The sequence below is a fragment of the Balaenoptera physalus genome (assembly GCF_965194825.1).
Source record: "Balaenoptera physalus genome assembly, chromosome: 2".
NCBI classification, from domain to species: domain Eukaryota; kingdom Metazoa; phylum Chordata; class Mammalia; order Artiodactyla; family Balaenopteridae; genus Balaenoptera; species Balaenoptera physalus.
In genome coordinates, this window is record NC_138883.1 from 142,235,637 (window position 1) to 142,263,001 (window position 27,365).

Genomic DNA, 27,365 nt, shown 5'->3' on the forward strand with positions numbered 1-27,365 from the left:
AAATCATCCTTTCAGTGCTTCAGCTTCCTTCCAGGACTGTGGTGAAGGCTGAAGGAGATGACCTGTGTGAAGCACCTACCCTGTGCCTGGCACACATTGGGTTCTAAATAAATAATGATGCCTTTCATTACTAGTGTTATCCTCATAAACACCGACTGGCATTAAGTCAGTCCAGCTATGACAGAACAATTCCTGTCCACGCACATTTCCATGTGAAACGTTATCCCCCAGGCTTCATAAGATCCTCCAGTCTGTGCTCCGCTGGAGGCAAAATAGGCCCATTTCTTTTTTTTTTTTTTTTTTTTTTTTTTAATGTCTGAAACATTTATATTAACATATTTCCATACATATTTCCATACAAATATAAGATTTTTAGAAATTTCATGTAATGTCTGAAACATTTATATTAACATATTTCCATACATATTTCCATACAAATACAAATATAAGATTTTTAGGAATTTCATGTAATGTCTGAAACATTTATATTAACATATTTCCATACAAATAACCCAATGAAAGTTTAGTATTAGTTGTTTTGTTTGTTTTTTTATACTGCAGGTTCTTATTAGGCATCAATTTTATACATATCAGTGTATACATGTCAATCCCAATCGAATAGGCCCATTTCTTGGCACCCGTCCTCATCCCATATCTTCCAGCTTTAGATAAGAAACCATGTTCAGGGTGAATATTTTTCTGGTCATGAGGCTCACACATGGGCCTTCCATCTAGCTAGTACTTCTCCCAACAAAGCTGAGTCTCAGACTGCTGTGACAGCCAAGTATTGTGCTGACTAAACCACTCAATCCCACAGTGGCAGGAAAGCTGCCATGGGAAGCCCCAGGTGGGTCAAGGTGCTCACTGGGGTATGTAAGGGGTGGTACTTCATATTTCAAATCAAGTCCTATCGACATGGCCTTCAAAGCACTTTCAATTAAGTTGGAAAGAGAGCAAGTACCACTTTGTATTGTTAACCAAGTGCCAGATTAGTGGGATAGTCTTACAGGAGGTCAGAGAAGGAAGAGAGCAGTGGCTAGAGAGACCAGAGCCAGTTTTACCGAGACAGTGAGAGAACTGAAGCTGGGTCTGCCATCAGAGAAGCAGGGAGGAGGATTTCAGGTGAAAGGCACTGGAGGAAGCAATTCAGCTGGTGTATGGTCTGAGGAGCACCCGGGTCTGGCCAAAAGGTCAGGTTTATGCAAAAGAGAGGCCGAGGACAATGATGAGAAGGTAGTTTGGGTCTAAGGCAAGGTCTCTCAACTTGGGCACTATTGCCATCTGGGGCTGGAGGGTTTTCTGTTGTGGGGAGCTGTCCCATGCATCACAGCATGTTTAGCAGTATCCCTGGCTCTGGAATCACTAGATTCCAGTAGCACTCCTTCAGCTGTGACAACAAAAATGTCTCCACACATGATCAAATGTCTCCGGGGGAAAAAACTGTCTTCAGTTGAGACCCCACTGGCGTAGAGTCCAGACTAAACTATGGAGGATTTGAGGGCCAATATACTCCACAGGCTATGGACAGTCAAGAAAAAAGACATGTCAGCAAGTTTGTGCATATGTATTTTTGACACATGAAGTTTTCTGACACAGCAGTTCTCCATATTTTGCCCATAATAAGTGAGGGGAATACACTAACAGATGTAACTAGGGTATTTCTTCTGACCTCGAGGAGGGAGTGTAATAAAGCATACATTCAAATACAAATAAAATATGTTTGCCTACATTAATTAAGCCTTATAAACCACTTTTATGTCTACATATACACTCACATGAGGTGTTTTAAAATTTTACACAATATGAACTATTTCATTATCTATACGTAATGGCGATTTAATAGTGAAATTCTCATATACAGGTAATTTACAAAATGTTAAACAAGACTGGTCTTAAAATTATGCCCTGGGGGACTACACTGTTTATACTTCCCCATCAAGAAATAGCCTTCCAAAAATAGTATGGTGTTTCCCTAAAAAATTAAAAATAGAATTACCATGTTACTTCTGGGTTTATACCCAAAAGAAGTGAAAAGGAGGATTCAAAGAGATATTTGTATACCTATCTTCATAGCAGCATTATTCACAATAGCCAAAAGTAGGAAGCAACCCAAGTGTCCATCAATGGATGAAGAGATAAACAAAATGTGGCATATACATGCAATGGAATATTATTCAGCATTACAACGGAAGAAAATTCTGAAACATGCTACAACATGGATGAACCTTGAGGATATTATGCTAAGTGAAATAAGCCAGACATAAAAGGACAAATATAGTATAACTCCATTTATATAAGGTACCTAATAGTCAAAATCATAGAGGTAGAAAGTAGAATGGTGGTTGCCAGGGACTGAGGGGAGGAGGGAACGGGGAGTGTTGTTTCATGGGTATAGAGTTTCAATTTTGCAAGACAAAGAGCTCTGGAGATGGGCTGCACAAAAATATGAACACATTTAACACTACTGAACAGTACATTTAAAAATGAAGACAGTATACTTTGTTATGTAAATGTTACCACAATTAAAAAAAATAGGTCTCTATACCAGTACTCCTAGTATTTATTCCTTTTGTTTAATGAACCCCTTCTTCATGGGGGAAGTAGTACTTGTTGAGCACCTACTATGTGCTGAGCACTTTATATGTAACTTATTTTAATTTTATAACATCCATCTGAGGTAAACCGATACATGGAAAAGTCAATAAACTATCCCAATGTCACATATTTAGTAGCAGAACTGATCACTGAATCTAGGTCTGTCTGACTCCAGAGCTCATGTTCTACCCTTTCCACCATACTCCCTCAAAATCCCAAACTGAGTCCTCCACCCTCTTCATCTGAACAGGGTATGTCAAAGGTCTAGTAGAAAGTCTTCCATGCTTTATCCCCAAGACCTAGAGCAATGCCCAGTGTGGAGTAGGCATGTTGAATGAATAAAAGGCTTTTCATAAGTCTGAATAGCATCTTCCTTGGGCTTCAGGTGCTTAAAAGATGGATGACAGTGTGGTGGTGGAGGCTTTATGGAGAAGGTGTAGTAAAAGGCCTAACAGAGGATATCATGGGGACCAGCGGTTGGTTAATAGATAACGTCAGTTAAGACTTCTGACTTGAACACTGCATCATGAAGTCATAATTTTTAAATGCTATTCAAAATGTGTTTCAAGTGCAAAAAAGGAGAAATAAATAAAAATGCAAACTCCATTTTCAACAAAATTAGAAGATAACCACAGGGCTTCCCTGGTGGCGCAGTGGTTAAGAATCTGCTTGCCAATGCAGGGGACATGGGTTCGAGCTCTGGTCCGGGAAGATCCCACATGCCGCAGAGCAACTAAGCCCATACGCCACAACTACTGAGCCTGCACTCTAGAGCCCGTAAGCCACAACTACTGAGCCTGCATTCCACAACTACTGAAGCCCATGCGCCTAGAGCCCATGCTCTGCAATAAGAGAAGCCACAACAACGAGAAGTCCGCACACTGCAACGAAGAGTAGCCCCCGCTCGCCGCAACTAGAGAAAGCTCGCGCACAGCAACGAAGACCTAACACAGCCAAAAATTTAAAAAAAAACAAATAAATACATTAAAAAAAAAAGACGATAACCACAATCCCAGGCGCCAAAACAGGTGTAAAATCTGTCAAAAGCAGGGAGTTCAAGCAAGGGCTCTTTTCCTTTTGAGAAGAAGAAGAAAGGATGCTACCGAGAGAGGACACGGGAGCTGGAGAGCTCAGGAAGACCTGCAAAAATATACTTTTTGTAGGTAAAGAACACACCCTCTGGGACCAAACAGATTCCTTGTTTTTGGAAGACAGGAACTTCCTTGGACCTGGAGTTGGGGCTAAATGAGAAACCACCCAAACAAGCTCTATTTGCCTCACAGAGCCGGTCTCTGTGGCAGCAGAGAAGATAGCCTTTGCATGGTGGAAAAATTGCAGACGCCCATCTCTCTTGGCTAGGTAGAAATAAAGGGTAAAGGAACTCACCCGGAACCTGAAATCATGAGAACAACTGCAGCCAGCCTGGAACACAGACTTGGGACCTCCCCTAAACAAGCATCCTGCAAATAGCTGGTCCCTGAAAAACTCACCTATTTAAAGAGGAGTTATAAAAATGAAATCTGCGCAGGATCTATATAAAGATGCAACAAGAGAAAAATTAGGAAAGAAACAGGAAACCCAAAGGGTAGACTAAGACTACACACCAGAAAAATGCTGTGATAGAGAGGATTAAATGTAATAAAATACTTTACAAAATTGAAAAAAGAAAACTATGAAGCAAGAGCTCAAAGCAGAAGTGCAAGAGTTTATGGGAGAGGCAGGGAGACAAGAAGAAGAGAAGACATAAGTGGAAGGGAAAAAACATACAGAAATGAAGATGAAACTGGAAGGAACAAAAGGGAGGAGAGACTGCTGAAAATATAGGGAGGAACAAAAAGGGGAGAAATTTTTAAAAAGCAACTAAAATGAAATGAAAAAAAGAATTAAAAGGAATAGGGAGAAAATGAGTTACAGAAGACAGTAAAGGAGATATAACATATGCATAAAAGAAAACTGTAACATAGAAACAGAACAAATATGTAAAGACTCAGTTCAGAAAGATGATGTAAAAATATAATTCAAGATGTTCTTGAAAGGGTACACTGTATCCCAGGGAAAAACTGACCCAGAACAGTCAGTGTTCAAGATAGACTTTGAAGGTAAGATTTCTCAACTTCTGCAACCAGGCAAAAAGATCAAATCACTTAAAAGAGGGAAAAATCTTGAAAATTTCAGCGGTAAAATTCAATGCTAGCAGAAAAAGGAGCAATACTTATAAAAATTCCCAAGGAGACAAAGGGTAACCCAAGAATTTTACACCTAGGTGACTGTCAATCAAGAGTAACAGAATAGGAAATATTGTTCCCAGGAGTTTTTTTTGAGGAATCTACAGAAGAAAACACTTCTGCTAACCAAGAGGTGACTGGAAAAACTGTGGCAGAAAGACTGGCGGTGAGCACTGAATCCCCTTAATGGTAGGACTAAGACAAATGGGATTAGAGTGACAACAGAATGCCCATGCTATATGCTTTGACAATGTAGAAAGCTACAGCTAGCAAAAAATTAGGAAGACGGGGGAAAAAAAGAGGGAGGCAGAATAATGACACTGATTTCCTTACCCTCAATGGATAGCATTTAAAACTGACAACTCATGTAATAAAGATATTTTGACTTTTATTGTGACTTTTCCCCCAATGTCCAAGCCCACAATCATCTGCTATAAACACTACTTTGAGAGCCATCAAATTTTTGATGTAGAGCCCAAAAGATCTTTTCTGCTGGCTAGAGAGCTATGCCTTTTTTCTTGTATAAAATTCACTCATAATGTATCATCCACAATTTCCAGTTTCTCTAAAGGAGAGGGAGAACTCAGACTCCTGTGAAACAGGAAGCACAGAATTTTTCTAGATTTTAGGAGTCCTCCACCTCTAGTCTCCTATAGTTATCCTGTCCAAACCTAATTCAACTTCATTTCCTTTTTTAAGTAACTTGCCTTTCCAAAGCAAGTTAAGTTTTCATAGAACAAGTCTCTTTCCTCACTCATGGTTTATCTGTATATTATTAATTAAATTACTTATTTACAATACCAGTATAACTGGCATCAACAGGTCTGAAACAATCACAACTAACCTTTGGTAAGCACAGGGATTCGTGCAGTGTAAATGAGCAAAGGATGAGCAACTAGGGATTAGCTCACCAGCTGCCCATGTTAACCTGACAAGTCAGTGAAGACTTCCTTCCACTGACTATGAAGTGGACCATGAAAGATGGGTGACATTTCTTTGAGTGGCGATAGAGGGGCCTTGAGAAAGCTGGAGGTTGCCAAGCATGAGTGTGGGGAGAAGGCAGCCAAGAATCAATACCAAACTCATGTACTTAAAAAACTAGAAAAAAAAGATCACAAAGAATGGTTCTGTTAAATGACAGGAGCTGACTGACGGACTGATCTTAAGGATGCTAGCAGAAATGTAGGTAAGTACCTCAGAGAACACTGAGGGTTAAAGGATCAAACCAACAAACCAACTAAGATGGGGGAAAAAGAAATCTGAAACCTGAGTCATGTAGGTGGCAATAAAAACCACAACAATAAAAGATAGCAAAGAGGTAAAGGTCCTCAAGAGCCCTAAACCCAGCTTAACGCAGTGTGCACTGAACAAATATCAATTATCAAGTAATAGTAATTCATAGCTCTCTAGCAAAATTCATTCAGAAGTGTTTAAACAAAAGTGCTACTGATTTCTTAGTTCCTGGCAAATCCCCTGGTAATTTGACCCAAGAGTAATCACAACAGGGAAGAGTTTAATCTGAATAAAAAGATTAAGATAACCCTAATAAACAAATAGGTTATCTTGATGTGAGGGGACGGCAACAGAGGAAATACTTTGGGTGATGAATCTGAAATGTTAACAGGTAAAATGCTGGTTGGAAACTATGTTTTACAAGATCAAGATACATAAATTTATGGTCACACTTTAATGAGTGAAAGTTGGTGTTTATAATTCTGTCTCTTAAAACCCCTCAAAGGGACTTCCCTGGTGGTCCAGTGGGTAAAACTCTGCGCTCCCAATGCAGGGGGCCTGGATTCGATCCCTGGTCGGGGAACTATATCCCACACGCATGTCACAACTAAGAAGTCCGAATGCCGCAACAAAGATCCCACATGCCACAACTAAGACCTGGCGCAGCCAAAATAAAAAAAGTAAATTAATTAAAGAGAAACACAACAACCCTCAAAACAGTCAAAAAGTAGGAATGATTACCAGTCAAGATGTCTATTCCTCTGAAGGCAATCTAACCTGCTATCAAGACTCTATTCTCTCCTCCCCACACATCTGGACATCCGTCTCCTTCATTTTTCTTTTCCAGGAAGCTGTCACATCATCCTCCCTCTGTGGAGGGTACTTGCTTCTATAACTGGATCCACTGGGCATCCAATGTGGCCCCTCTATTCTTTTCTGTCAGTATAAGCTAACTGTTTGAGACCTTCCCCATCTCATTCCCTTGAGGCAATATGAAATGTCCTGATCAGGATGGAGACCTATGAGTTTGTACCCTGGGCTCCCTCAGGAAGTGTTCCTGTGACCCAGTTTACTAACAAATGAAATAAGAAGAATAAATCTGGTGCATGTTGAGCATTCAACAGTGCTTAGGTACAGCTTTGGGACTCCTGGAAGGTGTGACTCTCCTGTTCTGAAGAGCTTGAATTAGAGGTTCTGTGCCAACAAAGGCTTGGTAAGCAGTTCCACTGTGAAAATGCACAGAAAGGGGAAAATAACACTGGGAAGCATCGAGGGAGAGTTAAATGACTGTTTAACCTGCTGGGACTTCCTGATGGAAAGAAAGCACTTCTCTAATTGAACAAGGGCTTGTAATGCTGCTGACTCTGCTGAGAATTGCTAATACTAACCCTCACTACCTTCTACCATTCTTCATGCTGATCCTGTTAAGCAGTTCTGTAAAAATCAGAGACTGCAAAACCATTCTTCCAAGATTTGAGGTGATGAATACTTAAGACTTGGGCCGAGTAAATTCAAGAAAGACTAAGGACCTCTCTAGGCTGAGATAATCACCCTCTTCTCAGTGATACTGCTGTGCCCAGTATGCATCTCTCCTGAGGCACTCAATTCAGTGCACTGTCATATTTTTCACTTGTCTGTTCTTCTCCTCCACCATGATTTTCCTTGAAGGCAGAATCTATGTCATATTCTTCTCTGGGTCTCCAGTGCCAAGCACTGTGCTTCGTAACAGCGGTACTTCATAAATCTGGCTGAATGGATGAAAGAGGCTCATCTGGTTCACAAGCCCTGATTTTGAGGAAGCACACTCTACTGCCTGGGACACAAGAGTTAACCTCCACAGATAAAAGTGGGTTAAAATGAGCTTGCTCGTTTCATGTCAGGATTGATACAGTCTAAAAGGGAAAATAAAAGTGTCACTTCAAGGACAGAGGTGCTCCTTAGGGACACAGCTCTGGAACTATAGGGGGTGGAGACGAGTCAGTTTCAACAAACCTATCCAAGAATAGAGGATTCCAGGATCTTCAAAAGTTCATCCTTGGTTATGTTTCTCACTGAAGACAAAAAAGCTCTGAATCCAATCCCAGGTCAACAGAAGCCATCACTGTCTATGGCTGTTAGCATAACTGATGCCATCTTGGGCACATACAGTTCCTCCTGTCCTTCTGCTGATCCTACCCGGGACTGTAATGTGAGGTAATCACTTCTCTGTTGTCAGGGGATTGGTATGTAATAGATATTGTTTAATAATCATTCTGACAAGGTGGCCTCTATGCTCTGTTAGTTCCCAAGCAATGATGAAGACCTTTGCTGACATATACCTGGTTACCCATGAGACTAGTAACCCATTCATAAATCGTGACTTAGGAATGCATGTCCCATTTCCAAGCACATACCCCCCTACACTAGGTTAACTATGAAACTGTCCCAAGGGCCCCTCAGCAGTGTGGAGTGTAGCTGCAAATGCTTCCAGATCACTGCCCGATCCCACCCTGTGAGTGAATTACCCTATAATAAACTGATCCATTGATTATATAGAGCTTCCTGTCTTGTCTTTCAGTCTCAAGATACCTTCTCAGTGCAGTGGGCACTTTTCATTCCCTCTGTCCTACAGCAATCACTAAAAGCAAACTGACCTGGAGCTTGAAGATAACAAACATCACTCTTTTTCCTCCAATCAAAATACAGTCTCCAGACATTGCTGGCCATGTTCCAGAAGTTTATTTTTAAGTATTAAACTTACAATGTATTTTTCTATAGTTATAATAAATAAGGTTCTCATGCAAGCAGGACACAAAAGCTGACTCAAATCCATAATGTTACCTAGAATGTGATACCATAAAGCACCCCTGCATCTACAACTAAGTACCATGAATAATACTGTTTCTATAGTAAAATGCAGTTCTATACTGGGATGGCAGGAACCCATCTAGCAGAACTCCACGGGCAGAAAGGGCAGTGACATGTCAACACTCACCACACTCCAAGCTCAATCATATCCACAGAAATCTCTAAACTAGATCAATCCCTCTCCAGGTATTCTGCATTGGAGGATGAAAGCCTGCTGTATCACACAAGACAAGGGCTCACATCCCCACTAAGTATCCATACTCTCATATCTTTTTTTATTTTTATTTTTTGTTTTTATTTGGCTGTGTTGGGTCTTCGTTGCTGCGCACGGACTTTTTTTTTTTCTAGTTGTGGCAAGAGGGGGCTACTTTTGGTTGCAGTGCACGGGCTTCTCATTGTGGTGGCTTCTCTTGTTGCGGAGCACAGGCTCTAGGCACGTGGGCTTCAGCAGTTGTGGCACACGGGCTCAGTAGTTGCGGCTCGTGGGCTCTAGAGTGCAGGCTCAGAATTTGTGGCACATGGGCTTCACTGCTCCACGGCATGTGGGATCTTCCCGGACCAGGGCTCGAACCCGTGTCCCCTGCATTGGCAGGTGGATTCTTAACCACTGCGCCTCCAGGGAAGTCCCTCATATCTTTCTTAAAACAACTATTACCACAGAGAAGACAATAAAACGCTCATCAAATACAAAAGAGCATGGTCACAGTGCTTGTACTGGAACAGGAGGATGCCAATATTGCAACATTCAAGTTTCAAAAAAGAACTGTTAAGCACTAATAAAATATCTAGTCTACTATATAAAATCTAAGTGCTAATAACTTTTTCTACCCCAAGTCAAAAAGCTTGGTTGGTTTCATCAGTTCCTAGGAAAGGCCTCCAAAGAGTAAGGAGGGAAGAGATTCTTGGTAGGATGGGGTATGCATCATCTCTTTGTCTATGCTAGGGGTGTGGTGGCTATTAATAGGCCAAAGGGTAGGAGGATGCTCCAAGTGGACTCAGTACTGATAGGGGAAGAGAAAATCATCTGAGAGTCATTTTGCCCAGAGTAAGTCTCTAGTTCCCATATTATCCATTTTAGAAAGAAATGAAAAGGGGAAGAGGACATAAAAATGCCTTCCAGAAACCTGGTATGCTCTGCTAAAGTAAAGAGAGCAGGCAAAGAAAGCAACCTGCTTTGTAAAGTTCTGTTTTTCTCTTTTCCTTGCTATTAGTGTCTCCTGAACCACTTTCATGACCTTCCTTGGTTTTTAGACTAGACATTTTCCACAGTTTTCTCCAGATGTCTTGTCATGAAATTCCATAAGACCCAATCCCTAGCCCTTGATTTTCTGTCCTTCTCTTTCACTCACATGATCACAAAATGAAAAAATGAGAAAAATGAGCAAATAGTGGACTCTCATCTTATATAAGGTTTAAGTTCTAAAGTCACCAAGTAAGATGGAAACTATGCATAGCCAAAATCCCTTAAATCACCAATGGAGTCCAACCTGGCTAGTCTTTCCTCTTGATTACTTTTTTTTGTCCTCAGTTAAGTACTAGATAAAGTGGCTGGCTTGTTTAGGGACCACACAGATTGAAAATCTGTATTGTATCTTTAAGCATTAAAATCACTGTAAACACAGTAAGATGCTCATGGGAGGCACATGACAGGCACATGAGAGGAGAGGCAAAGAAGAGCGGATTCAAATCTTCCATCTCACACTCATTCCAGGCACAGACTAAGGGAGTAGAATTGTGGACAGAATCATTCTGTATTTAGAATTTACTTCTCTTTCTTCTTGCCAAATGGTTACAGATGAATCTGTATATACTAAGTATTTATATGTGAGCCCACTGTACCCACACACACAAGATAATGTATTAGGTTCAAGTATTCACTCATTTTCACTAAAAGAATGTGATCTGTAACAATGTCTATTTTTATTTTTATTTTATTTTTAATTTTTTAAATATTTTCTTAGCCGCACCACACGGCACGTGGGATTTTAGCTCCCCGACCAGGGATAGAACCTGTGACCCCTGCACTGGAAGTGCTGAGTCATAACCACTGGACCGCCAGGAAAAGTCCCATCAATATCTGTTTTTAAATATGCTTAACATCACAGAATGTTAAAAGCCAGAAGGAAGAAATGAAGATAAGATTTGGACCCTGGCCTCAAAGGGCTTAGTCAAGGAGGGAAGATAAAACATGTATAGAATTAACTATAATAAAAGGAAGACTGTGACCCAAGTACAAAATGCTGTGGAAGTTTAGATGAGGCTGGGCCTTAAACTAACCCGTAAATGGAAGAGAAGCTATCCAGGCAGGGGGAATGGCAAATCACCCAGTAACTCGTTAACTATTCTTTAGGGAATTCCCTGGGGGTGCAGTGGTTAAGAATCTGCCTGACAATGCAGGGGACATGGGTTTGATCCCTGGTCCAGGCAGATCCCACGTGCTGTGGAGCAACTAAGGCCATGCGCCACAACTACTAAGCCTGAGCTCTAGAGCCCACATGCCTCAACTACTGAGCCCGCATGCCACAACTACTGAAGCCTGTGTGCCCTAGAGCTCGCACGCTGCAACTACTGAGCCCACACGCTGCAACTACTTAAGCCCACGTGCCTAGGGCCCATGCTCTGCAACAAGAGAAGCCACCGCAATGAGAAGCCCACGCACTGCAATGAAGAGTAGCCCCCACTTGCTACAACTAGAGAAAGCCCGTGCGCAGCAACGAAGACCCAACGCAGCCAAAGAATAAATAAAATTTAAAAAGAAAAAAGAAAAAAATCATGGTAAAGTGATTTACCATGGGTGCTAAGAATCGATTAAATATGGTTATCATCCCTGTTTTACAACTGAAGAAACTGAGGCACAAGGAGGTCTTTAGGAGGTTTGCCTAAGTCACAAAGTTAGAATCTAGTAGAGCCAGAACCCATGAAGCCACTTCAGGCAGAATCCCACTCAAGGAACACAGGGCTCCTCCTGAGTCCACCCAGATGTTATCTCCCAAGGGAGCAAAGGCAAAGCTAAGTGATAGACTGATGTATGCCCTGAAACTAGTGGGTGTACGCAGGTCATAACCTTGAAAGTTGAGGTCTAATTAGAATCTAGTTTTTAAAAATAGGCCTCTAGCTGTGTTAATCAGACATTATCTCTGAAAAGTGCTTTGAAAATTAAAAAAATTTAAAAACCACACAAAATTTGGACAATCAATCAACTGCAACAATCAACTTATCAACTATATTTGAGTGCCCTGTACTGTTCAGATAACCAACAAACTATCACATATTGACACTATTCCAAGAGTTTAAAACCTACTGGAAACAATTGGTAATAAAAACTTTAAAGCAAGAGTAAGAAGACAAATAGCTTGGAGACCTACAATACTGGAGTTCAGAGAAGACTTCATCAAATGTAAAACTTGAGCTGGGTGCTGAAACCTTGAAAGCTTGTTAGGGAGAAGATGAGGGTGTTTCAGGGTGGAGACAAGGCATAGGCAAAAGCAAAGAGGTGGGAATTGACAAGGTATGTATGAAAAACAGAGGAAGACGTGTCTGATTGGCCTGAGGGGTCTCTGTTCCAAAGCAGAGACAGCCTGAGGGACAAGAGGATCCACAATCCAGAGATCCTCTGAGCCAGAAGGAAGACTGTAGACTGAAGGGAAAATGGGAGAAATGTTTTCTATGGAAGATTAGACTGAGTGAAAAAGGTTGGGAGAAAGACTGGATGTAGCTGCTGTAGTTACCTAGAGCTGATATATTAGTTACCCAGGAAGGAAAAGGAAAGGAAAGGGGAGAGGAAAAGAGAAGGAAAGGCAGAGGTGGGCCTGAAGCGGACCCTTAAAGAAGAACCAATACCATTTTGTGACCACTTGGAAACCGAAGGCAAAGTACACATCCCTGAGATTTCATGCCTTGAAGAAAGATGATATCGCTGACAGAATAAGGAAAGTGAAGAAGAGAAGACCACGGCTGAGTGGGTAAGTGGGTGAGGGGTAGGCAGGAGAGGAGGTGAGGAAAGGAGGAGAAAATGAGTGGACTGGTGTACACTAAGTTGGAAGTGATGGCAGGTCATCCAGATGGAAAGGTGCTGTACACTCCCATAAACACAAGCCTTTAGCTTGGGTCAGAATGAGACGTAGATCTGTTGCCCATCTGTATCAAAGCAGACGAGTGCCCAAGGGTGAATGTATAAAGAGAAAGCCAGCAGGGTGCCAGGGACAGACCTGTGTGGAATGTGCCCATTTCTCTCACTCTGTAGGTAGGAAAAGGAGGAGCAGTCTTAAAGCCCAAGGGGTCAGGCCCAGTCAGCAAGGAACCTTCCATTCCTTCCCTGAGGTTTCTAAACAACATTAACATGATTCTTCTAGAGTAAATTCAGATATATGGATTCTGAAAATCTAAAGGGATGCACTTGTATAGTGACTGGGTAAAAAAACAGGAAGTGCTCAACTCCAGGCTTTGACAGGATGACTTCCCTTCAGTGCTATCGGGAGTTCAACCGCAGGCGGATGGGCCTGGGCATCCCTCTGCCCTAACCTGCTAAAAATGTCTCATGGTACAGACCTGGCTAACTTCAGAAACAGATCGAGCAACTTGTTCTCTACAGAATGTGGACCTTAATTCTTGAGGTCATAAGCAGATAAGGCCACAAAGATTTATCAATGACCAAGATGTCAATGTAGCAAATTGTTTTCCCCAATCTAGATCGATGTGCTTTCAGACTCATAAATGTGTCCTGAGGTGTACTCTGGGCCATTACCACTGCTGTGCACACACTCCCTTGGCCCTCCCACTTGTACTCCAGAGTTAATCACAGTTCCTAGGCTAAGGTGAAGGGATAATGTGTAGACAATCTACAATTTACCTAGCTTCAAGCTCAGACTTTGCCTCAGAGCAGCAGACAGCAATTTAAACTGTTTACTGTGTAAAGCTTATATTCAGAGGACTGTACTCTTTCTTCAGTGCACTGGGCCTAAAAGACCCAGGGTGATAAATAGGCTATATATGCACATGGTACAACATTTTTGAAAAGTTAGTCCCCACACTTACCTAGCTCCCCTCTCCAGAGGCAGTGATGACTTATCCGCTCCTCTTTCCCCATCCCTATCTCATCTCCTATTATTTCCCCCCCCCCTTCTCACTTCCATTCAGCTATACCGGCCCCAAGGTCTTTGGACTTGTTCCATTTACCTGGAATGTTCTTCTCCAGGGAAGAACCTATCTCTCTCTTCTCTTACTTTCTTCTGGTTTTTGCTCAAATGCCATCTTATCAGGGATGCCTTTCCTAAGCACCCTATATAAAATATCAAGCCATACCTACCCACCCCTCAGCCTGCTTTATTTTCTCTCCTGCACTTACTACCACCTAACATTTATTTTATTTTGTCTCCCTCTAGTAGATATAAGATTCATGAAGAAAGGAATTTTTGATTAACTATTTCCCTAGTAGTAGATGGACAAATGAATTCAACAATGAATAACCAGTATGTGCCAAGTATTGTGCTAATATCTGAAAATACAGTAGTGAGCGAGACAGTCTGATCCTTACCTTAACAGTATCTGGAGGTGGCGGGGGCAAACAAACAAAAGAATGAAATAAATACTTACTATATTCTAAGCACTTTCCATATATTTAATGCTCACATCCACCATATAAGCTAGGTGCTATCATGATTTCCTGACCACATATGAGTTCCTAAGGCACAGGCCATATGGTTCTTAAGCGGCAGAGCCAGGAATCAAGCCCAGACATGCAGGCTCTGGAGTGTGTGCTCTTAAACAGGCAAATAAGCAAAAACAACACACTGTGTTAAATGTCACGGCAAAAGTAATTGAAGGTGCTTGGGGGAAACAAGATATCTATTTCAGTCTCTGGGCAGCGAGGGGAATGCCAAGAAAAGTTTTCCTAAAACCTTTCCAGAACTGTCAGTCTGGAAATACAGGGGGATACAGATTCAGTTTTGGACATAACTGAGTTTGAAGTGAAGTGAGTTCGGATGGTACTTTAGGAATCACCAGCAGAAAGATAACTGAAGTCATGGGATTGTGTGAGATTTCCTAAGAAGAGAGTGTCTAAAAGAAAAGAGAAGAGGGATCATTTAAGAGGTAAGAAGCTCAAAATGCCAGATGAAATGGCCAGAAAGGTAGATAAAACCTGAAACTAGAAACAAAGAATGCTTTAAGAATGAGGAAGTATCAAAACTGCTTGGTGAGAAGGGCACTGGGGAGTGTACATTGGACTCAGAAACACATAGGACAAGGCTCTCCACAGTCTGATCATCATCTACTTCTTCAAACTTCTCTCGGCCTAATCCCATACACACACCCTGCTCTGACTCAGTGCTCTTCATCTAGGATAGCACTGCTCCCACCCCAGAGGGCATTTGGAAATGTATCAGGCAGAGGCCCTACTGGCATTTAGCAGAGGGGGGTCAGGGATATCCACAGTTCAATGAACAACTGCACTGCCCAAAATGCCACTAATGCCTCAGCTGGCAGACCCTTTGTCTAGCGGGAGTTTATGCAAAGTTCCCAATCTCCAGTGGCCTTCACCCCTAATGTTCCCACTCCTCCCCACCCCCTGCCATACCTTTAGCCTTTGTTCCTACTGTTTGGTCTCCTGGAATTCTGGTTTTGGAATCAGAAATCAACAAATTCTGTAAATTTTTACAAATCATATTTATTATAATATTCGTGCTTTTAAATTCTCAAATTCTGTAGTATAGTGGAAAGAACATGGTTTTTTTTTGGTTTGTTTGTTTGTTTAAGTTTTAGGCACTTTAAGCCTCAGCTTGCTGATCTGTTACACAGGGATGTTACTATCTACAGTATTAAAGATTATTGGGCTTAAAGTACCTAGCACAATGCCCGGCACTTGGCAGCTGCCCAATCAACATTAATTTCCCTTTCTATGATTACCCTCCCCTTGAATGATTACAGTCCACCCATGGTATCTGTTGGGGGCTGATTCCAGGACCCTGCCACCAAATACCAAAACCCGTGAATGCTCAAGTCCCTTATATAAAACGGCACAGTATTTGCATATAACCTACATACATCTTCCCACATACTTTCAATCATCTCTAGATTACTTATAATATTTAATACAATGTAAATGCTACATAAATAGTTACAAATACAATGTAAATGCTATATAAATAGTTGGCAGCATGGCAAATTCAAGTTTTGCTTTTTAGAACTTTCTGGAATGTGTTTATCCCCCAAATATTTTCAGTCTGAGGGTTGCTGAATCTGCGGATGTGGAACCTTCAGATCCGGAGGCTAACTGTATTCTACTCAGGAATTCATACAGACCTCATTGCTCTTCTCACTTGGCAGTGATCTTCTACCTCAAGTTGCAAATGGTTTTCTCCAGCTACCCGACTTGGGGCCATCACACCTGTGGTGCTGGTCCAGCCTTGCCACACCCAGCACGGGCCACTGCACTCAGTCAGTAGGCTGCCCAACATGCTCTATATCTAGGACCTCAGGCTCTCAGGCAAAAGCTGTAGATGGGCCACCATCTATCCTGCCCCTCTTCCATTTCAGAGGCTAGCCCCAGAAACAGCTATTTCTTTAAAGTTCCATTCTTCTTTCTCTACCTCTGATTAAATATCATTAAATAAAAGAGCTCATGATTAGGTACTATGTTATTCTGTATAAATAATGTATATACATTTTAGTTTGATGAAGTACAATATGCAGATATACTATATATATTTGACTAAATGCAGTGCTTGTGATCACTTCTATAAAAAGTAGTACAAAATGAGAGCTCCCTCATATAACAACATGCCTCCTAAAAAATTACATTCAACTTAAGGCTCCTTCTCCAAAAATGTTGCTTTAGTCCAAGACCCAGGAATGTCTCTATGTGACCCATCTTTATAGTTGCACCATGAACCTCTTGAGGACAGAATATTTGTCTTTTCCATCTTTGTATCTCCATATCTAACACAGTGGCCTCCTCATTAATAAATGTTTGCTATTTGATAATCAGAGAAAAAAAGACAAAAACATTCTCAACAGACATCAGTACTTTACCAAGGTCAGAAAGCCACCAAGGTAAGGATAGATAACTGGAAGAAAGCCTCTGTAAGGAGAGAGGAACCTGCCTCTCAGATATGGAAGCAATTTATTCTATCAGGGAATTTTAATTTTGTAAGTCACGTTAAATTGATATGCGAAGTATACAAGACATAAATGCCAAGTATTTCATTAGAGAAACTGAAAAGCTGCTACATGAGATGCCTTTTCCTAAGATTCAATCATGTTTCCTTTTTACAAGAGTGTTCCTCTATTTTTCTGATACTAAAATTTCTAAGTTTCCACCTATTAATTGATACTGAAGCAAACGTCGGCTTTGTTTTGCCTCTAAGAAAATAAATGAAAAAAAAAAAAAAAACTGTGGTAGTCATTAGGAATATTCAAAACTATTTCAGGTTCTCCCCCATCTTGGGCACATGGTAGGACTGCACTTTCCTAGGCCTTTAAGTGAGAGCATGTGACTTGCTTTTGGCCAATGAAATGTGAGTGCAATGGATGTGTCACTTTAAGAGCCAACACACTTTAAGCGCCCCAGGTGGAAAAGTACACGTTGATGAAGATTTCCATCAGCCTGGACCCCCGAGTGACTATAGTGAGCAGAGACACACAACGGCCACACAGCCTGAGTGAGAAATTGACCTTTCTGCTACTGAAAGTTTGAAGTTATGTTATTCCCTAGTCTACCTAGATTGATACAAACACCAAGTCTGGCAAAGGGTTCTCAATTAGGGATCAAGAAATTCTGTTTTTTATCTCAGAGCAGGCCAATCCTCTTTTGCATCATAAATAATAATAGCAAGAACAGTAGAACTGAATCTCAATTCCAGCCTTTTAGGGCACCTACACATCAGCAATCAAAGTGATTACACAATTTGTTTTATCTGCAACACAACCAAGTAACATCATTGGTAATAAGCTTTGCTATACCTACACTCTTGACAAACACTAGGTTTTATTGAAAAGGCCGGATAACAAACAGCTCTAAAGGTCAAATTTTGCTGTTTTGTGTACAGTATCATCCTAATACTCTAAACTAGTAATAAGGAACGATTAAACAAACCAAAAAGGTTCTCTGTAATTTCAAGTGGCAATCAATGAGACTGTACACTGAGGCAGTGCAGAGTTCAAGCGCAAAGGAAAGTGAGAGTGTGTACTGTAGCAGATATTAAGTGCAGTTTGGGGCAGTCTGAGCTTTTCTTTCCTTTGTTTTAAAACAAAGTATAGCAATGTTAGAAATTTAAGAAATGGGGCTTCCCTGGTGGCGCAGTGGTTGAGAATCTGCCTGCCAATGCAGGGGACACGGGTTCGAGCCCTGGTCTGGGAAGATTCCACATGCCGCGGAGCGACTAAGCCCGTGAGCCACAATTGCTGAGCCTGCGCGTCTGGAGCCTGTGCTCCGCAACGGGAGAGGCCGCGATAGTGAGAGGCCCGCGCACCGCGGTGAAGAGTGGTCCCCACTTGCCGCAACTAGAGAAAGCCCTCACACAGAAACGAAGACCCAACACAGCCATAAATAAATAAATAAATAAATAAATAAATAAAATTAAAAAAAAAAAAAAAGAAATTTAAGAAATCATTATTGCTAATCTCTGAGCTGTCCTGAGGGAATAAGATACTGGCCTCTGAAAAATATTCTGCCACAAAATTCTTCTCTCTCAAGCCTCAGCAGAGAATGGCTTGGGATGTGATGGGACAAAAGGCAGGCCTCGGCTCCCCTCCACTTTCTCGGGAACATTCAGAGAGAGAAACACAGGTAGCCAGAGACGGTTAGACATGCCAACTATCACCTTTCACAAGAACTAAAACTCAAACAGAACGTCTTGTTCTTTTAGGCCCAAACAGCTCCTCCTTCCTCACTAAAAACACACAAAACGTGTGTCCTTTACTCTTCCTCCATTCTTTGAAACAGAAATCAGGGTATCTGCTTCAAACATCACTGGGGTGTGGAGGGCATTAATGAGCTTTCTTATCACAACCTCTCTTCCCAGAAGGGACATTTAACAAGCATCATCATTTATTTATGATCCTTTCATCTTAGGTCTCAACAGTTCATTTCAATTTTGAGCCCTCAGCATTCTCCCATTTCAGCAGCTTATACTTAGCAGAGATTTAAATTCCATACTACAAGGTTTCTTGGGCTCAGACCTGCCCCAAAGCATGTGTTCCAAATCTCCTGAGACAGCCCACTGCAGACTGAAATCTATAAAAAGGCTGGATGAATTCCCTTGACATAGGCACTAAACCATGACTCTGATGACCAAATCTTGAAAGCCCAACTGAGTTCCAAATCCAGCTTTGCTGTTGAGGCACTGGTAGAACAGAATGTTAGGCTACTCACATGACTTTCTTTGAACAAAACTCAATTCACCAAAATCAACACCAATACCCACCTCAGCCATGAAATTGAGCTGTGTTTGGGGGATTTCTGAAAGCAGAAGGGAACCAACTGCCCCAGGCAAGATAAGCTCTAAATGGCACAGTCTGGAGAGTTGAGGACTATGCCAGAGACTATGAAATCAAACTTTACTCCACCTGCAGCATTTTAAATCACGAAGAAGCTTATGAGACTAGAGACATGAGAACTCTTTAGTGACACTCACCTGTAGACACCTCACTCAGTAAAAGGGGCCATGCTAGATCCAGTGAGGGAGACAAGGGCAAACACAAAGAAAAGAACAGTCTAGTCAAGTAGGGAAAACATACAAACTTACATAAACTAAGGTACATAAGGTCAGAAATAGCACTACATATTGTCCACAGAGATGATGACAGGCCAGGGTAACCAGGACAAGCTTTAGGGTGGTAGGATTTGAGCTAAGCTTATATGACAGGCTGGATTACAAAGAGATGTTGAAAGGCAATTCAGGCAGAGGCTCTGAAGCAGGAATTACAAAGTGATGAAGACTGGTCCACTCTGGCTAGAGCAGAAGGTATCTGGCTAGAAGTAATGGTAAGTAAGGATAAGACAGAATAGGGACAAACTGTGAATAGCCTTGAATGCCTGGCCAGGGGGGTCAAAGCTTGATAATGGGGAACCAAAACAGGTCTGTGATCAAGGGAGCTAGTCTAAAGGTGCTTTGGAAAATGAATCTAATTCCAGTGTGCAGGATCAACAAGAATGAAGAGAAAACAAGGTTAGAAAACCCGACAGACACAACTGAAATCAAGAGACACCATAACTAAAGACAGTGGCTCTCCCTGACTCATAATTGAAACTAAGATTATAAAATTTATATATATATAAAGGACATTACTGGGTCAAACGGGGAAAATTAAATATGAACTATATATTGGATAACAGTATATATTAATGTTAAATTTCCTGAATGTTAATTATGTTGTGGTTAATAATTAATTATGCTGTAATTAAGTATATTAGAGAATTATACACAACATATTATATAAGACAATGTCCTTGTTCTTAGGAGAGGTCTGCTGAAGTATTTAGGGTTGAAAAGTTATGATGTCTGCAACTAACTCTCAAATGGTTCAGGAAAAAAGTATGTATCTAGAAAGATATAAAAGCAAGTGTGACCAATGTCAATAAATAGTGAATCTAAGAACAAGATATAAGAAGGACTCTAAGAAAGAAAGCACAGGAAAGAAGCACAGGTTTTAGTGACTGACTGGCTGTTGGGGGCAAGGAAGAAGGAGGAAAGTTTTTGCTTGTACATGACACAGAATAGTGGTAGCACCACCGGAAAAGGAAAGCTAAGGGAAGAAACAGTTTTCAGGAGACACGTGCTGAATCTGGCTACGGATAAGAAGTGGCAAGAAGAAACAAGATACTAGAATGAAATGAGAAAGAAATGTCTTTGAGCAGTTGGGAAAAATAAGACTCAGGCCACACATCAGGACTAGAAATACCAATTTACGAACTACCTAAGTGGATAATAGTTTAAGTATGAGAAACAGATAAGATCTAAGATAGAAGTAGGAGATGGAAAAGAGTGAAGTGAGAGATGACTGACATCATAATTTACTGGTAGAAGGTGGGAAGAGAATAAGAGAACCAGGAGGGTTCTATGTGACAGAAACAAAGGTAGGAAAAGGATTAAGGCAGTGCTTCATGGAATGATCAACGGCATCAAATACTGCAGAAACATTAAAGAAGGTGAAGATTGGCAAACAGAATTAGGAAATAATCAGTGAATTTGGGGTAGAAGTGAAAACCAGGCTATAGGCTCCAGAAAAGGAACAGACGAAGTAGATGCAAGACTGGGTATAAATCACTCACACATGAAGAGGTTTACCTTAAATGAAATGATGGAAATGAAACGACAGTTAAAAGGAGCACTAGAAGCATGGGGAGAGCTGTATTCTGTAAGAGATTGGGACAACCTGGGGGAATTTGTAGTTATAGGAGAAGGAGCAAATAAAGACACCTTGGAGACGAGTTGAAGAACCGAGATTATGCTGCATATTAGGGAGAGATAGGAAGAGGACTTAGTTCTAGAAATGGAATGGAATAAACCTTCCTTTAAGACAGGAAGAAAGGGTGAGAAGAGGTGAAGAGAGCAGCAGTAATAAAAAGAGGACACTGACAAAAATAATTTAGAAGCTGAGAAAGAAATCTCAAGATTAGAAAAAAACAAATTGCCAGGGCAGCAGGAATTCAGTCATTTCTGGTCCTTACACAGGCCTGCTACTCCAGCCACAGCTGCTTAGGGGAATGGGGCAGCTATCCATGACAACCCAACGCAGAGTGTAACCGCCTGATGAGAATTCCTGACTTAAGGTGGAGACTAATTAAGAAGGACTGCGTTCAGAGTGACATTCCTCCTGTCTTATGACAGGTCATTTGCCTATCTGAGTAAAAGACCATTTTCTACTATCAGTAGAAGATATGCCTGAATTACCAACTGCTCTACATCAGGGCAAAGGTAAGCTTGAAATCCCACTGAAAGTCACCTGTTGGAAGACACCTTTAGACATTCTACAGACGAGTACAGTGAGATTCGGTCCTTGCATCATCACTTTTCAAAAACCTTAGGAGATATGGACAGCAATTTCCTGATGTCATAGAGCAACTAAAAATAAAGTTTTATAAACTGTAAAAGAAATGTGCAGCAGCAGCAAAACACTTCATAGAACTCATCTGAAGATACGACATATGAGAAAGAACAACATTTTTATGGCCTTTTATTTACTTTAAAAGCCACATGCAATAAAACAGTTGGGACTGGAATTACTTTACTGCTTTAGCAGGTATCCTCACAAATATTTAAAAAACAATATTAGAATGATAAGGCAAAAAACATGATTACCTCAGGAGATGGAGAAAAAGCTTTTGATACATTTTAACACCCTTTCATGACTAAAAACTCTTAGCCACTAGAAAGAGAAGAAACTTCCTTTAACTTGATAAAGAATATTTACCCAAAAGCTTGCTATACTTCAAATACTATATATACAGCAAATACTGACAAGATGAAGACTTCACTTTGAAATTATGAACAAAATGAGATGCCCACTATCACCACTTCTATTCAGCATTACACTGGAGTTCCTAGTCAGTAGAGTAAAGCAAGAAACAGACAGAAAGCTATAGGATTGAAAAGAAATGGGCAAGATGTTTACAGATAAAATATCAGAATTAATAAGTGTTTAACACAATCTCTGAATTCAACATCAACTTGCAGAAATAAAGTGATGTATATATTATATAGCAGCAATAAACAAAAAATGAATATTTAAAACATCATTACATAAAAAAACAGGTATCTAGGAATAAATTTAATAAAAGATATGAAAAACCTCTATGGGAAAAATTGCAAAAGTTCACTGAGAAACCTCAAAGAAGACCTGAAGAAATGGCTATACCATAACATGGATAAAACCTGATATTGTAAAAGTGTAAATTCTCCTCAAATGTTTTATAGATTCAATGTAATTCCAATAAAAATCCCAACAGTTGTGTGTGTCTGTGTGTGTGTGTGTGTGTGTGTGCGCGCGCACGCGCGCATGTGTAACTTACAAATTGACCCTAAATTGCACACTAAAATGCAAAGGACCAAGCTCAACTTCCCATAAGACCCACAACTGCCTCCTCCAGCTGTATCATCCCATAGGCCCCCAAGTTTTCAGGTGTTAGGCATCTGGCATTCTGAGACAACTTCTAGAGACAGCTGGCACCCAAATACAGACTGCCTAGTATCAGGCAGTTTGTGTATCTCCTCACTGGTAAGTCTGCTCCTGCAGTTGTCTGATAAATAGAGAGGGCAAGGCCTCCCTGGTGGCGCAGTGACTGGGAGTCTGCCTGCCAATGCAGGGGACACGGGTTCAAGCCCTGGTCTGGGAGGATCCCACATGCCGCGGAGCAACTAAGCCCATGCGCCACAACTACTGAAGCCCGCGTGCATGGAGCCCGTGCTCCTCAATGGGACAGGCCACCGTGATGAGAGGCCCCCACACCGTAACGAAGAGTAGCCCCTGCTCGCCTTAACTGGAGAAAGACCACGTGCAGCAATGAACACCCGATGCAGCCAAAAATTAAAAAAAAAAATTTTTAATAAAAAAGAATATAGAGTTTCTTTAAAAAAAAAAAAAGAAAGGGCATTGGGAGAAGGGGGCGGGAAGCCACTCTATCAGAGACAGGCCCTGACACACCTTGCCATGGGGACAATGGGAGGATGGGAGACCTGTGCCTCCTCTTCTCTTGCTTGGGAATTCCCAAGCAAAGCCTATCCCTTAATCCATGAGCTGAGACCTGCTTGGTAAGCAACAGGTGGCATCCCCAAAGGAATCTACTTTGAAACCAGGTGGTAACCCCAAGGTTAACACCTTGTATTTCACAATTTAAAAAAAAATTGTTTTAAAATAATAATAAGGCCTATAGAAAGCATTCCTCTGTTCCCTCCATAGTCTCAAGTTTCTTTAAGTCTTAACTTTTTTCCCCCACTAGTACAGAAGGAAACTAGAGCTATGGCTCTCCTTGACAGAAATTACCAGATAGCAGCACCTTTAACAACTGACAAGCCTAAAACAACTCTAATTGCCTGCAAAGAGGAGGTTGAGAGGTCTCTGAAGTTTCTAAAGTCCTTTCATATGAAAAGGGAGAGTGACCACCTCAAAAGTATCAGTTAGTCCCGGAAGCCTTGTAAGGCTATCAGGGAGCCCCAAGTCAAGTATCTATAAAAGGAATGGGGTTCTGTGATTCTCTTGCACCAAGCTGCTCAGGGAGCCACACAGCCAACCCACATGTTGAGAGAGAAAACTGTACTCCATTCCAACACCCACTGCATTAGCCCAGAAAATGCTATCTGAGAACCCTGGGAGAGTTAACTGAGACTGAAGATCCTATTGGAAAATGAAAGTGCTCTAAATGGCAATGATGGATCTAAAAATAACCTACCTCGTCATGATGAAAACAGATTAATAAAGGATCGTGGTGTAGCAATGTGTCGTAGTCTCCTAAACATCATTATCTCCCTCTAAGGGCCATGGATCATAGTGACAATAATCAGTGGAAGAAAAACCAGGACCAAGCAAACCTAAGATGCACCAACCTCCACCAATGAACAGCACTGGGTACAGCATGTGCCCAGTTGGATAAAATATATGTGGCAGCTCCTATCCCCTTGCTGGCTATCTCTCATATTTAATTTGGCACATGAGGACATAAGCCATGTCACAGTTATGGTAGCAACACAAAACTGAGAACGTGTACTTCGGACCACTTCAGTTCTGCCTGGCAGGCTTCCCTACAGAGTATCACCTGACCTCAAACTATGTTACTGATGTCTTAGTCACTACATTACTCTTTAGGAAAATGGTACATTTTACTAGCTAAGCTCAAAACCATGTTGTGTTTATTTCAAAGCTTCACTGTCACTGGACTATGCCTAGGAAACTCATTTTAAAATCAATATAGGGGCTTCCCTGGTGGCGCAGTGGTTGAGAATCTGCCTGCCAATGCAGGGGACACGGGTTCGAGCCCTGGTCTGGGAAGATCCCACATGCCGCGGAGCAACTGGGCCCGTGAGCCATAACTACTGAACCTGCGCGTCTGGAGCCTGTGCTCTGCAACAAGAGAGGCCGCGATAGTGAGAGGCCCGCGCGCCGCAATGAAGAGTGGCCCCCACTCGCCGCAACTAGAGAAAGCCCTCACATAGAAACGAAGACCCAACACAGCTAAAAATAAATAAATTAATTAAAAAAAAAAAAAAAGAAAGAGAGTCTTAGCTACAAAGAAAACAGGGTTTGAATAATTTAAAAAAAAATCAATATAAAACTATTTATCTCACCATTGGCCTGGTAGCCATCATTGCCCTAAACCAAGAAGTCCGTCTGTGAAAACACGAACCATAATATAGGCCCAGTAATTATCCTGTGTGTGTTAAAACTGGTAACAAATCTCAGCAAAATACTCCCCAAACTATTAAACTTAAGTTATTAAGTTTAATAACTTAGGTTCTAGGACTATCCCTAGAGTAAAAAAACCAAAAGAAAGAACATGAAGGTGTACAGATGGCTAGAGATGTCCAAAGTTCTTAGTTTCCTAGTAACCCTGGTTTGGAAGAGAAGGTTACCTTATCCATATGGAAGATCAAATCCAATTCACAAACATTTTCGAAACACTTATCCAGAGTCTCCACAAAAACCTAGGAAACAAGGAGAAATAGATACACAAGTCACATCTTCATAAATGTCACATCTGAAAGTAAAGGGGGCAGTCAAGATACTATTTACCTTATGATAAATCTCAAACCCCCACCCCCCCCCAAAAAAAAACCCCACCGCAAACCTCCCAGCACTAGTTGATCACCCTACTTATCCCAATTTGAAGGGGACAATTGAGGACAGGACAATCTTGTTTTCAGTATAGCCACACAACCAGCAGACACATGTGGCTTTCTTTCCCCCTTTATAACATGCCAGCTGATATAAAAGAATAACGAAGTAACAGCTACTTATAATACTATGTCCCTTCCCCGAGCCTCCACATATACATGTAAAAAAATTTTTTCATTATCATGGTGTTAACATAGCTCTGTCCTGCTAATTTCAATGAACATTATCTTCAAAACACTTTTCCATGAATCAACTTAATTAACATGCTTACGATTTTAATTTACTTTAAATATAACATTTAAACAGAAAAGTGTTTAAAGGGTAAACACTTTATAATTTATATATTATAAATAAACACTTTATAATTAAGCTATAAGGGTATAGCTTAATGAATTTTCAGAATGAGCATATCATGTAACCACCACCCAAATATTGAAATGGAGCACTACCAGTTCCCTAGAAGCCCCCTTCATGCCCCCTCAGACCATATCCTCTCCAAAGGTAACCACCACCCTGACTCCTACCATCACAGTTTAGTTTTGCCTGTCCTTGAATTTACAAAGAAGGCATCATACATCATGCATTCTTTTCGTTTGGCTTCTTTCACTCAACAATGTTTGTGAATTCTTCCATGTTGTTGCATGTCATAAAATCTTGTACATATTCACTGCTGTATAGTATTTCATTCTTAAATTTATTTATCCATTTCCTATAGACATTTGAGTCTTTTGTTTTTGACTGGGTACAAATTGATATAAATGGAAACTATACTTCCAACCACTCTGGAAAACTATTTGACATTATTTACTAATACTCTATGACCCAGCAATTCTACTCCTAGGTACATACTCAAAAGAAATGCATACAAATGTATGCCAAAAAACACATATAATTTCATAATAGCATTATTTATAACTCTATACATTTTTAACAATGACTGAATATCCACTGTAAGGATAACATACATAAATATGGGTTTTCAGTCACTGTGCTGGGCAGTGAGCCCTTACAATCCGCCAACTCCTCAAGTCCTTCAGTTTGAGGAAATTTCATCAAATAATTTTGTTGAGTATTTCCTCCCTTCCATATTCCTCACCTTTCTTTTTTGGAGCTGTTTATATTGCGGTATTAGACCTCCCATTTTCTTATCTTTTCTGTCTCATTTTCCTCTCATGTTTTTAATTTTTAAGAGATCATTCTGCTCTGTGTTTCCTGTTTATGAGCCCATTTTTGTTTGTCTTTATTTATTTCTCTGTGGCTTACAGACAGGGGGCTGTTTGCTTTATTGTTAAAATGAGTTGAATTTTACTGTTTGTTTTAGTCTCCATTTTCCATGTCAGAGCCTTCCCCCAGATGTCTGATTATCCTTGTTTTTTATTCATAAGAATTAAAGGCTGATTGGAAGCTCTGTAATAATGGCTATTTGCTGAGAATCCTACCCTCCTCCACCGCCTTGGGCTTTTTAATTTCATTTCCCTTACATTGATCAGATTTCCCAGAGGAATTTTACAATCTCCTGCCTAAAGAGTAAAAGACTAGCTGCCAGAAATTGGGGAGCTAAGTGGCAGGAAAAGGGTTGGAAAGTTAGTATACAACATTCACAAGGCATATGTTCACTTAATCCCCCTGACTTGCACCATC

The 27,365-nt window shown here is 40.9% G+C and overlaps 1 protein-coding gene across 1 annotated transcript in view; it reads right to left on the bottom strand.

Moving 5' to 3' along the window:
* Window positions 1-27,365, bottom strand: part of AP3S2 (adaptor related protein complex 3 subunit sigma 2) — a 51,715-nt gene that overhangs the window by 3,018 nt on the left and 21,332 nt on the right. The window contains exon 4 of the mRNA XM_082448878.1: window positions 25,463-25,534. Coding sequence (XP_082305004.1) covers window positions 25,463-25,534 — 72 coding nt within the window. The remainder of the gene's footprint in view (window positions 1-25,462; window positions 25,535-27,365) is intronic.